This window comes from Colletotrichum phormii, assembly GCF_030913505.1.
Source record: "Colletotrichum phormii strain CBS 102054 chromosome Unknown BDP81scaffold_9, whole genome shotgun sequence".
Classification (NCBI taxonomy): Eukaryota; Fungi; Ascomycota; class Sordariomycetes; order Glomerellales; family Glomerellaceae; genus Colletotrichum; species Colletotrichum phormii.
In genome coordinates, this window is record NW_026851451.1 from 1,005,842 (window position 1) to 1,018,921 (window position 13,080).

Consider the following 13,080-nt stretch of genomic DNA (forward strand, 5'->3'; position numbering starts at 1 on the left):
GGCCGCTCGTTTGCCAAGTCCAGCATCCAGCCCCTTGGGCCATGAAATGAATGAGAGTTCATCACAGCCTCGTTCGCCGTTGCCAAGTGCCAAGACCTAATTCCGTGAAAGATTTCCCCGTCATGTTGGAAACGGAGAGTTCTTACGGGGGGGGGGGGGGTTACAGACCGCACCTGTTGCTTTCTCCATCTCTGCGCCGCCCGTCGGTGAAACACTCCGACGATCTCTAGTAGTGGTAGTAGTGGTGATACAACAACGCTCCTAAAGCTCCTGAGTACGCGGCTTCCGTATCATATCTGCCTCGAGTAGTCTGCCAAATGAAATCTGTGCACGAATCTGCCTCGCTAGTAGTCTGGGCAGTTCAGGCTGGGCATTCGAGCAAGACGGAAAGGAGTTGGAGAAAGACGTTGCTGCACCTTTGGTCAAGGGCTCGCCTGCTCTTGAAGTTGGCTCCTTTGTAGCGATCAAAACTGCCCGTGAAAGAGTATGCACTTCGATCATCGACCGAACCTCGGGATCCCATCGTTTCGACATGGTAATGCTATGAGAAATCATCCTTTCACGTGAAGTATGTGTAGACGAGTGATTGAAAAAAGTTCCATTGAACGTATCGAAACCATTGCGGCTATCGCTTATTCTGCCTCTCACCACCTCATGTCCATCCACCAAACAGCACCTGGTATTTCACACTTCCACCGCCTTGCTTGCCCTTTTGATGGCTCGCAGACATCTCCCACATGAGGCCCCAAATCTCTTACAGCGCGCGCAGCTTGATCCCCAATCTCCTGCTCCTCTGGGAGTGATCACCTGTAAACCAGGCTAGAAGAAGATAGAGCCGCACAACGCCCCTTTCTCTATACTCCGCGTTCCGCCCAATGGTGGGCTACGTTCCGTGTTCCCCAAACATGTACATGAAACCACAACTGGTTCCTCTCCTCATTATTCGCAAAAAGATTTTTGGTTTCCGCTTCCTCGTGAGGGCGTTTCCTCCCGTCCCATATACTCCATCTGCAATGTACAAGTTGAATTTGAAAACCCAATCGAGACTCGTGCCGGAGCCATCCGTTCCCCCATAGTAATGCGCCGTTATGCTTGCTCGCGATGCAAAAGAGACAAAAAGCCACGGCGCCACGCTTTTGAATAACCGACAAAAGAAGATCATAAACCGCGTAAGCTCATCATTAGGGAGTGGGCGGCGCGTTGGGTGAATGCGGCTCAAAGTCCTGATGTTGAGTCCTTACTCCAGGCCAGAGAGGTGGTCTGCTGAGCTGAAGAGTAGCAGGCTCTTGGCCTTGACCTGCGGCAGGGGATCGACGAGAGAAATTGCTCTGCGTCCTTCCTAGACCAGCCGCAGCCTGAGGCGAGAGTGCAGAGGCGTCGCTGATAGTTCTACTGAGACCGGGTTGCTCTTGGTCTTCGACGCCTCGCTCCTCTTCCAGTAGTTGGGCCAGTGCTGCTCCTTGTCTTGGCGGCGCGGGAATGACGGTCACCGGAAGACTATCTGTCTCGGGCGTTGGTCGCATCTTCTCTCTGATCTTCTCGGCCTGGGTGGCGGCAAAGTCCTCCAAACGAGCCCGGAGGTCCCATCTACCCGCATCATCGTGACCACCGCGCGCCTCCGGTTTTGACTCAGTGTGAGCCATCACCTCGGCAGGTGGATCGCGAGCGGTGCGGCGGAAGAGTGGGTTAGCTACCAGGGATCGCCATCCGTTGCGGTTCTTTTCTGTCATGTCCTCCTGGGCCTCTGTGTCGATTTCAACGGTCTTGTGCGTTGCTTGTCTGGGGACGGGTGCCGCCATTGAAAGGTCGTCGTCACTCGTGGTCGATTCACTCCTAGATGATGTCGAGTTACTCCTCGACATGGCAGCTGCAGCGTTCCTTTGGTTGGCCGCTCGAATAACTGCCTCGGGCGTCCTTGACGTTGTCTCTGACGGCAGCTGATATCTTACAGCATAGACGGTGCTCGCTGCGCTGGCTGTGTCGGTTCGGCTCACTGGCGTAACCGCGGCAGCGGGCCGAGAGGGCCACATGGGCGGACGCAGCAGACCGCCCTTGGATCTTGGGCCGCTTTGGTTGTTTGCTCCCGAGTTGGTGTGGGCGTGGTTGGAGCGATATCTGGAGGCGATCTGTGTCATGCCTGGCCAAAGGTTACCTCTCTCGGCCGAGGGAGGACCTTGAGCGCCTGAACCACCTTGAGGTCCATCTTCGCCACCGTCACCGCCATCCCTACCGCCGTTCCTGTTCTTTCTCCTCCTGAGCCATGGAAATTCGGATGCTGATACCTCCAACATTTCGTCGCCATCGAAGATCTCGCGTCCCAGGATACCGTCCTTCTTCTCTTCTCTTTCCAATGCCTCAATCCTTTCTACCCATTCCCAGACTACGACACTGGCGCCTGCGGCACCAACCCAGCGAACGTAGTCTCCCCAAACAGCGAATTCCGGTTGTGCCATGTCCAGTACGAAGAAAACGACTGGTACAAGGATGGCGAAGAGAGATAGGGTAGAAACCAGAATCATGTTCTTCATCAAGGGGTGGTAGAAGGCGTATCGCTTCTTCATAAGCGAGTAGTAAATAACCCAGGCGGCGTATAGTAGGCCGAGGGATAGTTGAAATAGGTAACTGAGAGCGGGAACAGCGTCCACAAAGCTTCGTGGACGGGCGTTACCGTTGCTCCCGCTGGTGGGGTACTGGAAGCTGTTCAGGGCGCTGAAGATGAGATTTAATGTAATCAGCGCGAAGGCAGTCCACTTGATAATAACCTTTTCCCGCTGACGTGGGAAGAGTCGGATGAGAGTTTGGGCTTGTGCAAGCCACAAAAAGGTGTCGGAAATGAGGCGAATGACTTTCAGTTCGGTTCCGTCCATAACCTCCGACTGCATCTTTTTGGCGTCTTGAATTGACCACTGGTACTGCTGCTCGGCAACTTTAAACGTATCGGCGCTTGCTATTGTGAGAGAGATTGCAACGGTGACGGCGGCCACTTTCTGCAGCCATGGTCGACCTCCGATGCTGATTCCGTTCGAAGTTCCTCCACTCGTAAACCCGCGTCGACCCAGATATACCACTCCGCCGTCGAGAAAAGATCTAGGGGTAATGAAGAGCATGATCACGAGCATGTATGCTGTTACTGTCGTCGCAGCGAGGGCGTAGCAGACGGGGAAGATGGAGGCGAAGAAGGGGTCGCGCAAGTCGTTGTATTGTACGGCGCCTCCGGTCGTGGTTTCTTCATAGTTGATGCCATTGTTCGCAATGATAATAGGCGCGGCGGTCGCGAATTTCGCGGCTGCTGCCCCAGCGGCGCCCAGAGAGGGCAAGGGACTCGCGGCTGCGGCGAGATCTACCATGGTGGCAGCGCCGACTCGTCGGGTGCTTGTCGATGAAGAACAGAGCGGCCAGCCGCAGGCAAGGATCGAAAGGGTCTTCGTCCTATTCGCGAACACTCGCCATCGAATAAGCTTCGCAGTCGTCGGTGGATTCGCAGTGTCGATTGACGTGGGCGTCGAGTTGTTGTCGTCGAGCGACGCGAGTTCCGGGACTCGGTCGGGCGGATGGGTGCGGCGAGAGTCGAGAGTACGAGTCCGGGCGTTCTCAGGTCGGGCACAAAGTGGTGATGTGGTTGAGCAGTTGATTCGAAGCAATCGTCAATGTTCCAAGATCCTCCAGGCGAATACCAAAATAGCCAAAGGTCACAATCGAATTGTTGATAAACCGGGTCGAGGTTGAGGTTGTCGGTGACCACAATGGAGAAAGTGTTCCAAGAAGGCTTGCGTGTGGGGGATGTGGGAGGGATCGCAGGCTGGGCGCCGAGAGATTTTGGGAGGACAAGAGAATACGGGGGGAAGAAAGGGCAAAAGAGGGAGGCCGGGGGGGAAAGGAGAGTGTAAAAGCTACTTCCGGGGGGGCGCTGCTGAGTCGCTGTACGCAGTAGAGGGGGAAGGCGGCGCGCTGTTACGCCGTATGCTGTTGCGCTTTGTTAGACTGGTGCTGGCCAGATCTGGCTGTTCTTGCTCGTCGGGTGGAGTCGTAGACCGTCTCGAAAGTGTTTTGGAATAGCAAGTCGGGGGGACGCGGATGAATATGGATGGATATGGGAGAATTGGGGGGGGGGAAAGGGCGACTCTCCCAGTGTCATCCTGATTCCTGAGGGGGTGTCGGGCGGTAGGTGGTGCTGGTGCGAGGAAGGCGAAGCACACTGTAAGCAGTGCGACCGGGATTATCCACACCCCCTCCCCGGTCTTTCATTCCCGCTAACTGTGCTTGATGCTATCAGATACGACTCGAACCACGGCCATTACATGCGGATATGGTGGCATGAGCAGGGGATCCAATGTAGCCCTCATCTCCAGCGTACAGACTCTGCACTGTACTGTCCCGAGTCAGAGGGACCGGCTCTTCCAAGAGTTGTCGCGAAGCACTGCGCGATCGTGTACGGAGTAGTGACAGCTTGGCAGACCCGACGAGATTCGGGGCGATCTACAGACACCAAGAAAAGGGTCCTTCGCCGTTTAGCAAAAACGCGTGTACGAAGAAGGTTCCGACTCTGCATGGCATTGCCGGACGCCATTCCGCAATCCATCGTCGATCCATGAGGACGCTGACTCCAGCTTCGTGGGATTGCGAGACGGTAGATAACCGTGATAACCTAGTACAGTACGTGACAAGTACGAGGCGTGCTCTCCGACACCAGGGTATGGCTGCGAACAATTGATTGACATGCGCTCAAAGAGGCACCGAGTATTAGATTCAATACCGTCGCGTTGAAATTGCAGCGAGAAGGCGAACAGAGACCCCCGCCCAAGCCCCTTCTTCGTCAGCTTTGCACTGTGAGCCTTGGGAGGGCGAGCGGTGCCATCGAGATCAGACGGGAGGGGAAGGTTGATAGAGACCAATTCAATCAGTCGCCTGTCGTTCACGTCCCGCATCGCGTGGTGTGACAGAAGGCTCGTTCAGAAAGCTTCGTAGATTGTCACAGGTGGCGCCAAGCAGTGGAGAGACTCATTCGTGGTCTGGCTGAGAATGGTCCGACTGAGGTGTCGTCGGACAGTGAGGAAGAATCACTCAGCGCGCCATCGTCTGACGGGTCGGGCAAGCAGACAGCAGTGCTCCTCGATATCCGGCGACAATGGGAGAAGAAGTCCACCTACGGGTGCTGTTATGAAGTAATCCAGGTGAACGTCACAGATGGACGTCGCCTGTTCCGTCAGTCATTTGCATCGAATGTCCCTACCTAGGTACTTCCTAGATATTATCTAATACAGGGAAAATACGTACTCTCTAGAGCGAGACTGTAAGACACTGTACGCCCGGCGCTAGACAATAGCGGGCTGCGTCGCCGTGCCCACCGTTGAAGTGATGAAAGAGCGTGTCCGCGAGTATCGGCCGCAACTTGCAATGGAAGAGCTGGGAACGAGAACGGTGCCACGGCGGTGGCTAAGCCTCTCCGTCTCGAGGTGAGCACCCTGACACGGAGAAGGGTAGCCGTGCTGATCAAGTACAGGAATCAGATGGCCCACCAGTCGTCTCTTGAGTCTTGAGCTCGGAGCGTTTTGTCTTGGCTCATGAAACACGGGAAAAGGGTAAAATGGCTGACAATGAGCGGTAACCCCTCGACTTTCGTTCGACTCTTGCTCTGTCGGCTCGTCACACTCTTCTTTTTGAGAGTTGGACGAAAGCTTGAGGGGAAGCCGATGACATCAGTAAAATCAGTCCCATTGTCGCCTATCGATCGTGGCTCTGTCAACTCTAATTAAAATAGAGGTGAGAGCGTGTGCTTGTGATCGCTGTCGATTTACTACAAGTATTACGGAGACGGGAGGAATTGAACAGACGGTGTGTGTGACCAAGACGGAGAGGAGAACGGAAGGTGTTGCTGACGGTCTGCTGGCTCGCTTCGGCGGCCACTGAGCTGGATGAGGAAATGATGAAAGGGCAGCGCTGCGGAAGGATCCCACACTGTGTCAGGGGTCCCGGGCACGGCGTTCCCTCTTGCAGCCACACCCCCTTGTCCCGGGCTCACCCATCCGGTCAGTCCACACCCAATGAGATGAGTTTTTGGGCGAGAACTGCGGGTCATCTGCAACCCATGGACGCGGGCCAACGTCCAAATGGGTAACTGGTCGAGTACGTACCACCTCTGTTGGAGATGAGCAGGGAAAACTTGTACAGAAAAAACCACCACTGACAGGCCACCACTAGCAGGCCCCTGTGGCCCTGTCTTCTGTGACGGAAATGAGGCGCTGGGATTGAAGTTTTTTTCTTTCTTTCTTTTCGAACAAGCTTCCCGTTCCGTCCCTTCTCGGCCATTTGCATCGTTCCCGAGTCCGCAAAAGGGGATCAACGAGCTCAGGCCAACGGCAAATCCTCATCGACACAGGGGTTCTAAAAGGTTTCCTAGGTGTTGCTTGTTTGAAGGATTGCTTGATCATTGATGTGTAACTATTCGTACGAATGCGTGGAGGTAATACGTGTGGTGAGTGACAGAGTGAAGTGATCCAATGTCGGCGCCCGGCAAACCATATCGACTTGGCCTACGTTGCTGCAGACGGGAGTGCCAGATAATCAGCAGAAAGGCAGGTGTCAGCCGGGCCAAAACCTGTTGTTGGCTCTACTGTCCAATCCAGTGGCCAATACCGACTTGTATTGGCTCCATCGAACCCCGCAGATAATCGTGTGGTGTACGGAGTACCGTACATACAGGTGGCATGGAGGCACGTCACGGGAGGCTGCTGCTTACCTATTCTTGGTAGCCTGCAGCCGGACGAATTGGCGTGCTTCGATGGTGCAATACGGATATGTAGCGTGATTGCCACCTGGCTGCAGCCTGCACCGTCAGATAGGTAGGTGATACGCTAAGTACCTTAGAAGTTGTGGAAGGTGAGGTCCACGGGTGGCTTGTGCTTTCTTTCTTTCCCCCGTTCTTCGTGCTTCCTTCCCAAACTTCCCCAACCCGACACGGTGACACCCCGTCTTTTCCCACACCTGCCCGTCTTGGCTCTGTTCCTCTTGGCAAAGCTTATCACTCGTGGCTGGCCAGCGATCTTGGCGATTGCATTTCCCTCTCATCCGTCCTTCATCATCCCTTTTCTTTCCCGTCCAACCCACCTTCCGCTGCTTTTGACTGGCTGAAGCCTGGAGGCGCGGGGGCCTGCCGTTAGGTTCTCGTTGCCGTTGCCGTTGCCGTTGCCATTCCTGTTGCTTGTGCCGGCGCGCCTGTGCTTCCGTCCTGATCCTCCCGTCTCCAAGTCCGACGGATGTCTCTTTTTTCTTTTTCTTTTCTGTCGCCCGTTCCAGACGAACCGCATCCGTCACGGGTAGGTAGTAGGCAGCCCAGCGCACACACTTTGACATAAAGCTCCAACAACATAATCAGCCCATACGGCTACTTTCCCCTCGTGACACTGTCGCTGTATTTGATTTCACGGTCCGCAACCTGCTCCTGCTCAACACGGATACAATTCTACGAATCAATGAAGCATTTGCGTCCTTTTTCTGTGTTCCTGGTCGTGGAACCCCGCATCGTCCAGCTTCATTCAGTCTGAGCTAAGGTCCACATGACTTGCTGGAAAGGCCGGCCAAATTAAAGTGAGGCAAGCGGCCGAGTCTCGACTCTCATACCCAAACCCCGCCGGCCGATACGCGACACACTCTCTGCACTGGCCAGCAAACGACCGTCCACCTGGTCCCAAAACTCGTCGATCTATTTGTGTAGTCTTTTGGACCGGAGAAGCTAATTGATTGAGATCTAACTCGGAATGGAAAACACGCGACGCGCTAGGTACTCCTCCCAGGAATAGCACTGTAGACAATATGATGCCGGCACCATGGCTCAGTCTCTACGCCTACTCTCATCTGTCGTGGAAGGTAGAAGGCCAAATGCTGACTTTTAGAGTAGCCGTTGAGATCTGATAGTATATGACTCAATCTTCATATCGTCCAGCTTCACAGAAGTCTGTAACGGTCTGGCTCAGTCTCATTACTGTCTTCAATGACAGGGAGCTAACCGAGTTCAGAATCTCCTGTTCCAGTACGCTTTGATCGCAATGAGAACTGATGATTGCTGAGATCTGAACAAGTCAAGATCAGTATCTCGAAGTTGAGGCTGAAAGCGCTCGGAAAGTTCATCTCGGACAATAAGGCTCCGACGAGAGCTATCAAGCCAGTGTCAACCCGCCTTGCCAAACACATGAGCTGGCATGAGGGCATCTTGTGCGCCGTGGTCGAGTAGAAGTCGTCTCAGTTTCAAAATACGGATCTCGGTTACACAGTCGTAGTCACTTGTTGTTCTACAGAGCCAACGCTGGCGAATCGAACTAGACAAACGACGCCGTCTACCTCGCCACCAATGCGGGTTACCATTCACCGGTGCCTTCTAGACTCCAGCTTTTTCGCATTCCCCGTTCCGGACCTTTTAGGTTAACATCCGAGGCGCTATTCGCCGCGACCCCAGTTCCCTCGTCACTTGGCCTACGACAAGCCTTCACCCTGTATCGAGACTCTGACCTAGTTTTCGTAACTCCTATTCAGGCTCGTTCCTTGAGTTTTATCGCAAAGTCGGGTGTGTCCGTTGCACTATGAGGACGTCTGCGCGCTGTGAGTCCTGGTCGAAAAGTGGTATGCAACATGTGTCCGTGGATATGGATGCTTTTTTACAGTCTTCACGGTGCACCCGACTACTTTGCAAGCTTCTGCATCTGCTCCGATCGGGAGATCTGGAACGGGTACTTTTTTTTTGCCTTTCGGAATCCGGAATCCGGGTAGCTCCTCACCTCCTGCTGTCAAGCCGTCTTGGAAAGGAGAAAATGGTCTGACTGAGATTTAGTAACGCGGGCTCTTGGCGATTGCCTCACTAGAGTTCAGAGCGTCCCTCGGCACGCTACCTCTCTTACACTATGCAACACCAACCACAATGACTAAGATAGATTTCACACAAAGTCTACACGCCATCATGACCTAGACCTTTTTCTCAAGTGTCTAAAATCGACTTGGCCGCTCCCATTTGGGCTCGCTGGATCACGTTGAGACGCTGCAGCATTCCTGATGGTGTGCAGTTAACCTCACTCGGGTTCGGTGAGCTGTGCCAATCAAGGGCAGGCAGTGACGCAAGAATCTCTCTCTCTTCTACGACCGAGTATCTGTTTCCAAAATGCCAATTTTTCCAAAGACCACTTTGAGGCATGATGGGCACACGCCGCTGGAGGCGAAATCACAGCCAGCTGCCTCTCTGCTAGACCATGTTTACCAAAGTCAAAACGTATTCTTAGCATACATGTCCTTCACACATCTACAGATGCAGCCTCATAAAGTTCTTGGCACTGAGTTTCTATGCAAACACTTCTCGATAACGAGAGCGATGAGCCCTCCCGTAACTCTATGTCGCCTCACCCAGTGCCCTCACAAGTAAGCCTCAAAGCAGAGATTTCCCAATTCGAATCGTGAACCATCTCAGGGGTATCAATTATACAGCCTCTATCGCAAACGCTTCTCTCTCGCCCCTTTTGCTCCTTTTGGACAGAGTAACTCATCCCTCATTCTCAAACGTATCATTCAGATACCCAACAAAGCTCTCCCTCATCCTCTCCGCACTAAAGTTCCCTACGCCCTCAAGCCCAATGCCCCCACGATTCAAACCCACAAACGCCCTCCTCAGCCTCTGAAGCTGCGGCAGCCCGACCTTGCGACCAGGAAGCTGTACAACAAGCTCCTTCTTCTTCTCCCCTCCCGCTCCTCCCCCTGCTGCTCCCGCTGCCGCCGATGCCCCATCATCACCCTCCCAGACCCTAACCTCCCCGCCCTCCTCCCCCTCAGCCTGCGCCTCCAAAATCCTCTTGACAACATCCTGCGTCTCGCGGTCCAGCACGTACAGATAATCCCCGCTCGTCTCGCGGCTGCGCTGGACCGTCGCCTGGTTGGGCTTGATGGCTTTCCGGCCTGTGCCCGCTACCGCGTCCCAGATGTGGTCGCATACTTTGGCCGTCTGCGCTGCGTCGTCGTCCCAGATGAGGGTGAAGAGGGGGCTGTCCCAGCGCGTCATTGGGTTTGGCTCCTCGTAGCGGAAGACGAGGTTGTCCCAGTTGTCGGTGTCGTAGGGCTGTTGCTCTTCGTCGTTGTCGTCTCGCTTGTTCTCGTCCTCGGTGGTGTCTCTCGAACCTTCCGAGGGCTGGCTGTCCGCCCCTTCTGTCTCTTCTGTCGTGGTCGTCGTTGCAGCCGTCTCTCGCCTCCTCAACCTCTCCTCGTTTATCCCCCTAGCTCTTTCAACTCCACATCCAATCTGAAGCACGACGCTCGGCGTCCTCATAGCTTTAGCCTCGCAGTGTAGCTGGTACCGCCACCCCTTTATGTAATTCATGCCATCCAGAATAACGATATCCCGGTCCGACAGCACGCGCTTCACGGCCCCATAAACAGCCGCCCTGGCGTCCTTCTCCGAGGCGTTGGCGGAGCGCGTGTGCGCGCGCACCTTGTTCGGGTCGAGGTCGTATACATCGCGCGATATCGAGAGCGTCGAGTCGGAGATGTAGTGAAGTCGGTACGGTGGTGACTGTTTGCTGCTGCCGTCGGCGGCGGCGGCGGCAGCGATGCGTGCTGCTAGGTGGGCCTGTAGCTGTTTTGCGCGGGTCGTCTTGCCCGAGGTCGGGAGACCTGAAACTACGATTAACTGTCACAGAGTAAGCTTTCTTTTGTCACGAGCCCAGAAGGGAAGAAGACTCACCGGCATGCCTGCTGGCGGTTCGTGAGTTGAGGGGTTGTGGTTGAATGTGAGTGACAGACTTTGGCGGGGTTTCTGGGGATTTTTTGCGCCTTGCGATCAGCTACCCCACCTACCAAATCGGGACTTCAGTCATCGTGCGCAGCTTGCAAGTAAGTTGCAACATGTACACCCTCTTCACATGGTTCATGAGCAGTTACAGAGGAGCATACGAACAATATGTAATGTGTTGAATCTCGAAACTTTCGAGTATGGGTATCATGAGTTCTTTGACTCTGTAAAACGCCTAAACCCCCCTTCTACATGCAATCCCGTCACAGTCCCTAGCAAATGAACACTCTCCTCAGTCATCCATATTCTCATCCTCGTCTCCGTTACATTCAGGCTCATGAGCGCCTATAATGTCAACGTAGAGAAGCATACGCTCTCCCGCCAGATCCATCATCTCCTTGGCGTAAATATCCCGCGGACTAGGGCCCTTTTTACCTCGGCCCCGGCGACTCGGGGTTGTTGCGCTCCTCCGATTCGTACCCTTGGCCTTCGCCTTCCGTACCTCAATCCCCTTAAGCGCGGCTTTCCGAAGCCTGTCTCTGGCTTCCCGAATCTCCTCCGCCGGTAGCGTGTGGAGCAGGCTCTCAAGGATCAGCGCCACCCTGGCGTTGTCTTCTGGATCGATGGTATTAGCATGGTGACCCAGGTAGCACAACTCGAGGACGTCTGCGTTGATGATGATGCCGCTGTCCTCCCCCTTGATGACCTTCTTGGGGTCCTCATATCCGGAGGGCAGCAGTTGATCGAGCTGGACGGCTAGGAAGTCGATCTTGAAAGCAGCCCCATATCGCTGTATGTACGAGCTCATGTCGGTGATGAATTGGTGAAAAAATGACAGGGGTTGCTGCTTGAGTAACCTGCACAAGTCCAGTGTGTATTCGTTGTGGTCCATGAACTCCTCAGGCATATTGTAGGCAACCTCTGACAGAAGTTCCATCAGTCTCAAACGGAGAGGAATCGAATCTGCCAGTGGGGCGGCGACAACATCTCCAGCTTTCCGAGCTGGTGTGCGTGGAGTGTGAGGCGTTCCCGGCGTGCCCGCCTCGGAAGGTTCGTCGTCCGTCAGCTCTTCGTTGAAATAGTCGCCAAACTGGTCGTTCTCAATATCAAGCGTAGTCATGCGTTTGCGTTTCTTGTCCTCGCTTGGTAACCCCTTTGTCTCCTTGTTGAACACCTCGGGGAACTTTGCCAGGGATGAGGTGCAGCCGTCAGCGAAGACGGCTTGGAGGATCATTCTCAGAGCACCCCGCCCGGAGTCAGTCTTCTGCTTGATGTACATGACGAGGATCGACTCTCGCATGTGTGCCCAGTCCTGAGGTTGCTGCGACGAGGCCAGCGATTCCTCGTCTAAGCGCTTTCGCTCGTAGATGTCGGTCTCGAGAACGTCGATCATGAACTGCAGCCATGTTTTCCAGAAGCGCCAGCGGTGGGGGTGCAGTCTGCTGCAGTTGAATGCCCAACCGAGGACAGCCCAAAAGTCTTGCGCACGCTGCCATATGCTGTCCTCGTTGGCCAACTTGTTGTTTCCGATCTGATCACCGTCGAGGTCCTCGTCCTCCTCATCGTGGTATCGGTTTCGGCGGCCGTACTGGACCCCATGGAATTGGAACGCATTCTTGAAGCCGGCGTTGATAGGCCCAACGATGGCGAGCAAGTTTCGCAGGTAGTCCAGTGTCTGTGAGCAGACCTCGAGACGGTCGGCGCCAGGGGCTCGAGTCGTATGGCTCGGGTGGATGGTCAGAGTGTTGAGGAGAGCAAGGTGGGTTAACGGAGGGACAGGAACGCGCTTCGGGTTGGTATTGGTCTTTCGTGAGTACCCGGCGGTGAGGAGGCTGTTGTACAGGCCGAGTGCGCCATTGTCTAGAACGCTGTCAGCACATGTCGTGAGGAGGGAGGATAGCATGCTAACGTACAAAGGTGCTCTTCTAGGTAGATCTGGCAATGCTCCTTCAGCTCACGGGGGAGCAGGGTCGCGGATGAGTACATGCGCTTGGGAGATGCGGGACCTGTGGGAGTCAGTTTTTCGGATATGGCATCTGGTGATTGGAAGGCCGTTCTAAATGAGTCTGGCGATGATACGGCAGATAAATCCGTCAAGGACGAGGAGAGCTCCATCGCGAACTGCATGGGGCTTGACGCGTTTGGCGACGCGGTTGGAAATGTCCCACTATCGTCAATTAAAGTCGGGTTGGGCAGGGGCTCATAGGGGTCCCTGGTCAGTTCGAAACCTTAAATTACATAAGGTATCATTTAGCATAGGTCTATCGTGTAAGCTGGCAACAGCTGGTGACAGCTTTACTCACAATGGCACGCCGATTGCC

The 13,080-nt window shown here is 54.6% G+C and overlaps 3 protein-coding genes across 3 annotated transcripts; all 3 read right to left on the reverse strand.

Moving 5' to 3' along the window:
* Positions 1-1,181: 1,181 nt before the first annotated feature.
* BDP81DRAFT_318826 (PalH/RIM21-domain-containing protein) lies at positions 1,182-3,347 on the reverse strand (the record flags this gene model as incomplete). The annotated part of the gene is made up of 2 exons (XM_060584391.1): positions 1,182-1,339; positions 1,394-3,347. 2 exons carry the CDS (start codon positions 3,345-3,347, stop codon positions 1,182-1,184), a joined length of 2,112 nt encoding a protein of 703 aa, XP_060445833.1.
* A 6,173-nt stretch (positions 3,348-9,520) lies between these two features.
* BDP81DRAFT_460792 (chromatin associated protein KTI12) lies at positions 9,521-10,717 on the reverse strand (the record flags this gene model as incomplete). Its single annotated transcript, XM_060593695.1, has 2 exons — positions 9,521-10,657; positions 10,712-10,717. 2 exons carry the CDS (start codon positions 10,715-10,717, stop codon positions 9,521-9,523), a joined length of 1,143 nt encoding a protein of 380 aa, XP_060445834.1.
* A 198-nt stretch (positions 10,718-10,915) lies between these two features.
* BDP81DRAFT_373628 (uncharacterized protein) lies at positions 10,916-12,916 on the reverse strand. The gene is made up of 2 exons (XM_060586678.1): positions 12,673-12,916; positions 10,916-12,619 (listed from the first exon to the last, which is right to left on the reverse strand). The coding sequence occupies exons 1-2, from the start codon at positions 12,884-12,886 to the stop codon at positions 11,052-11,054; spliced, it is 1,782 nt and encodes a 593-aa protein (XP_060445835.1). The 5' UTR covers positions 12,887-12,916; the 3' UTR covers positions 10,916-11,051.
* Between the last annotated feature and the right edge of the window lie 164 nt (positions 12,917-13,080).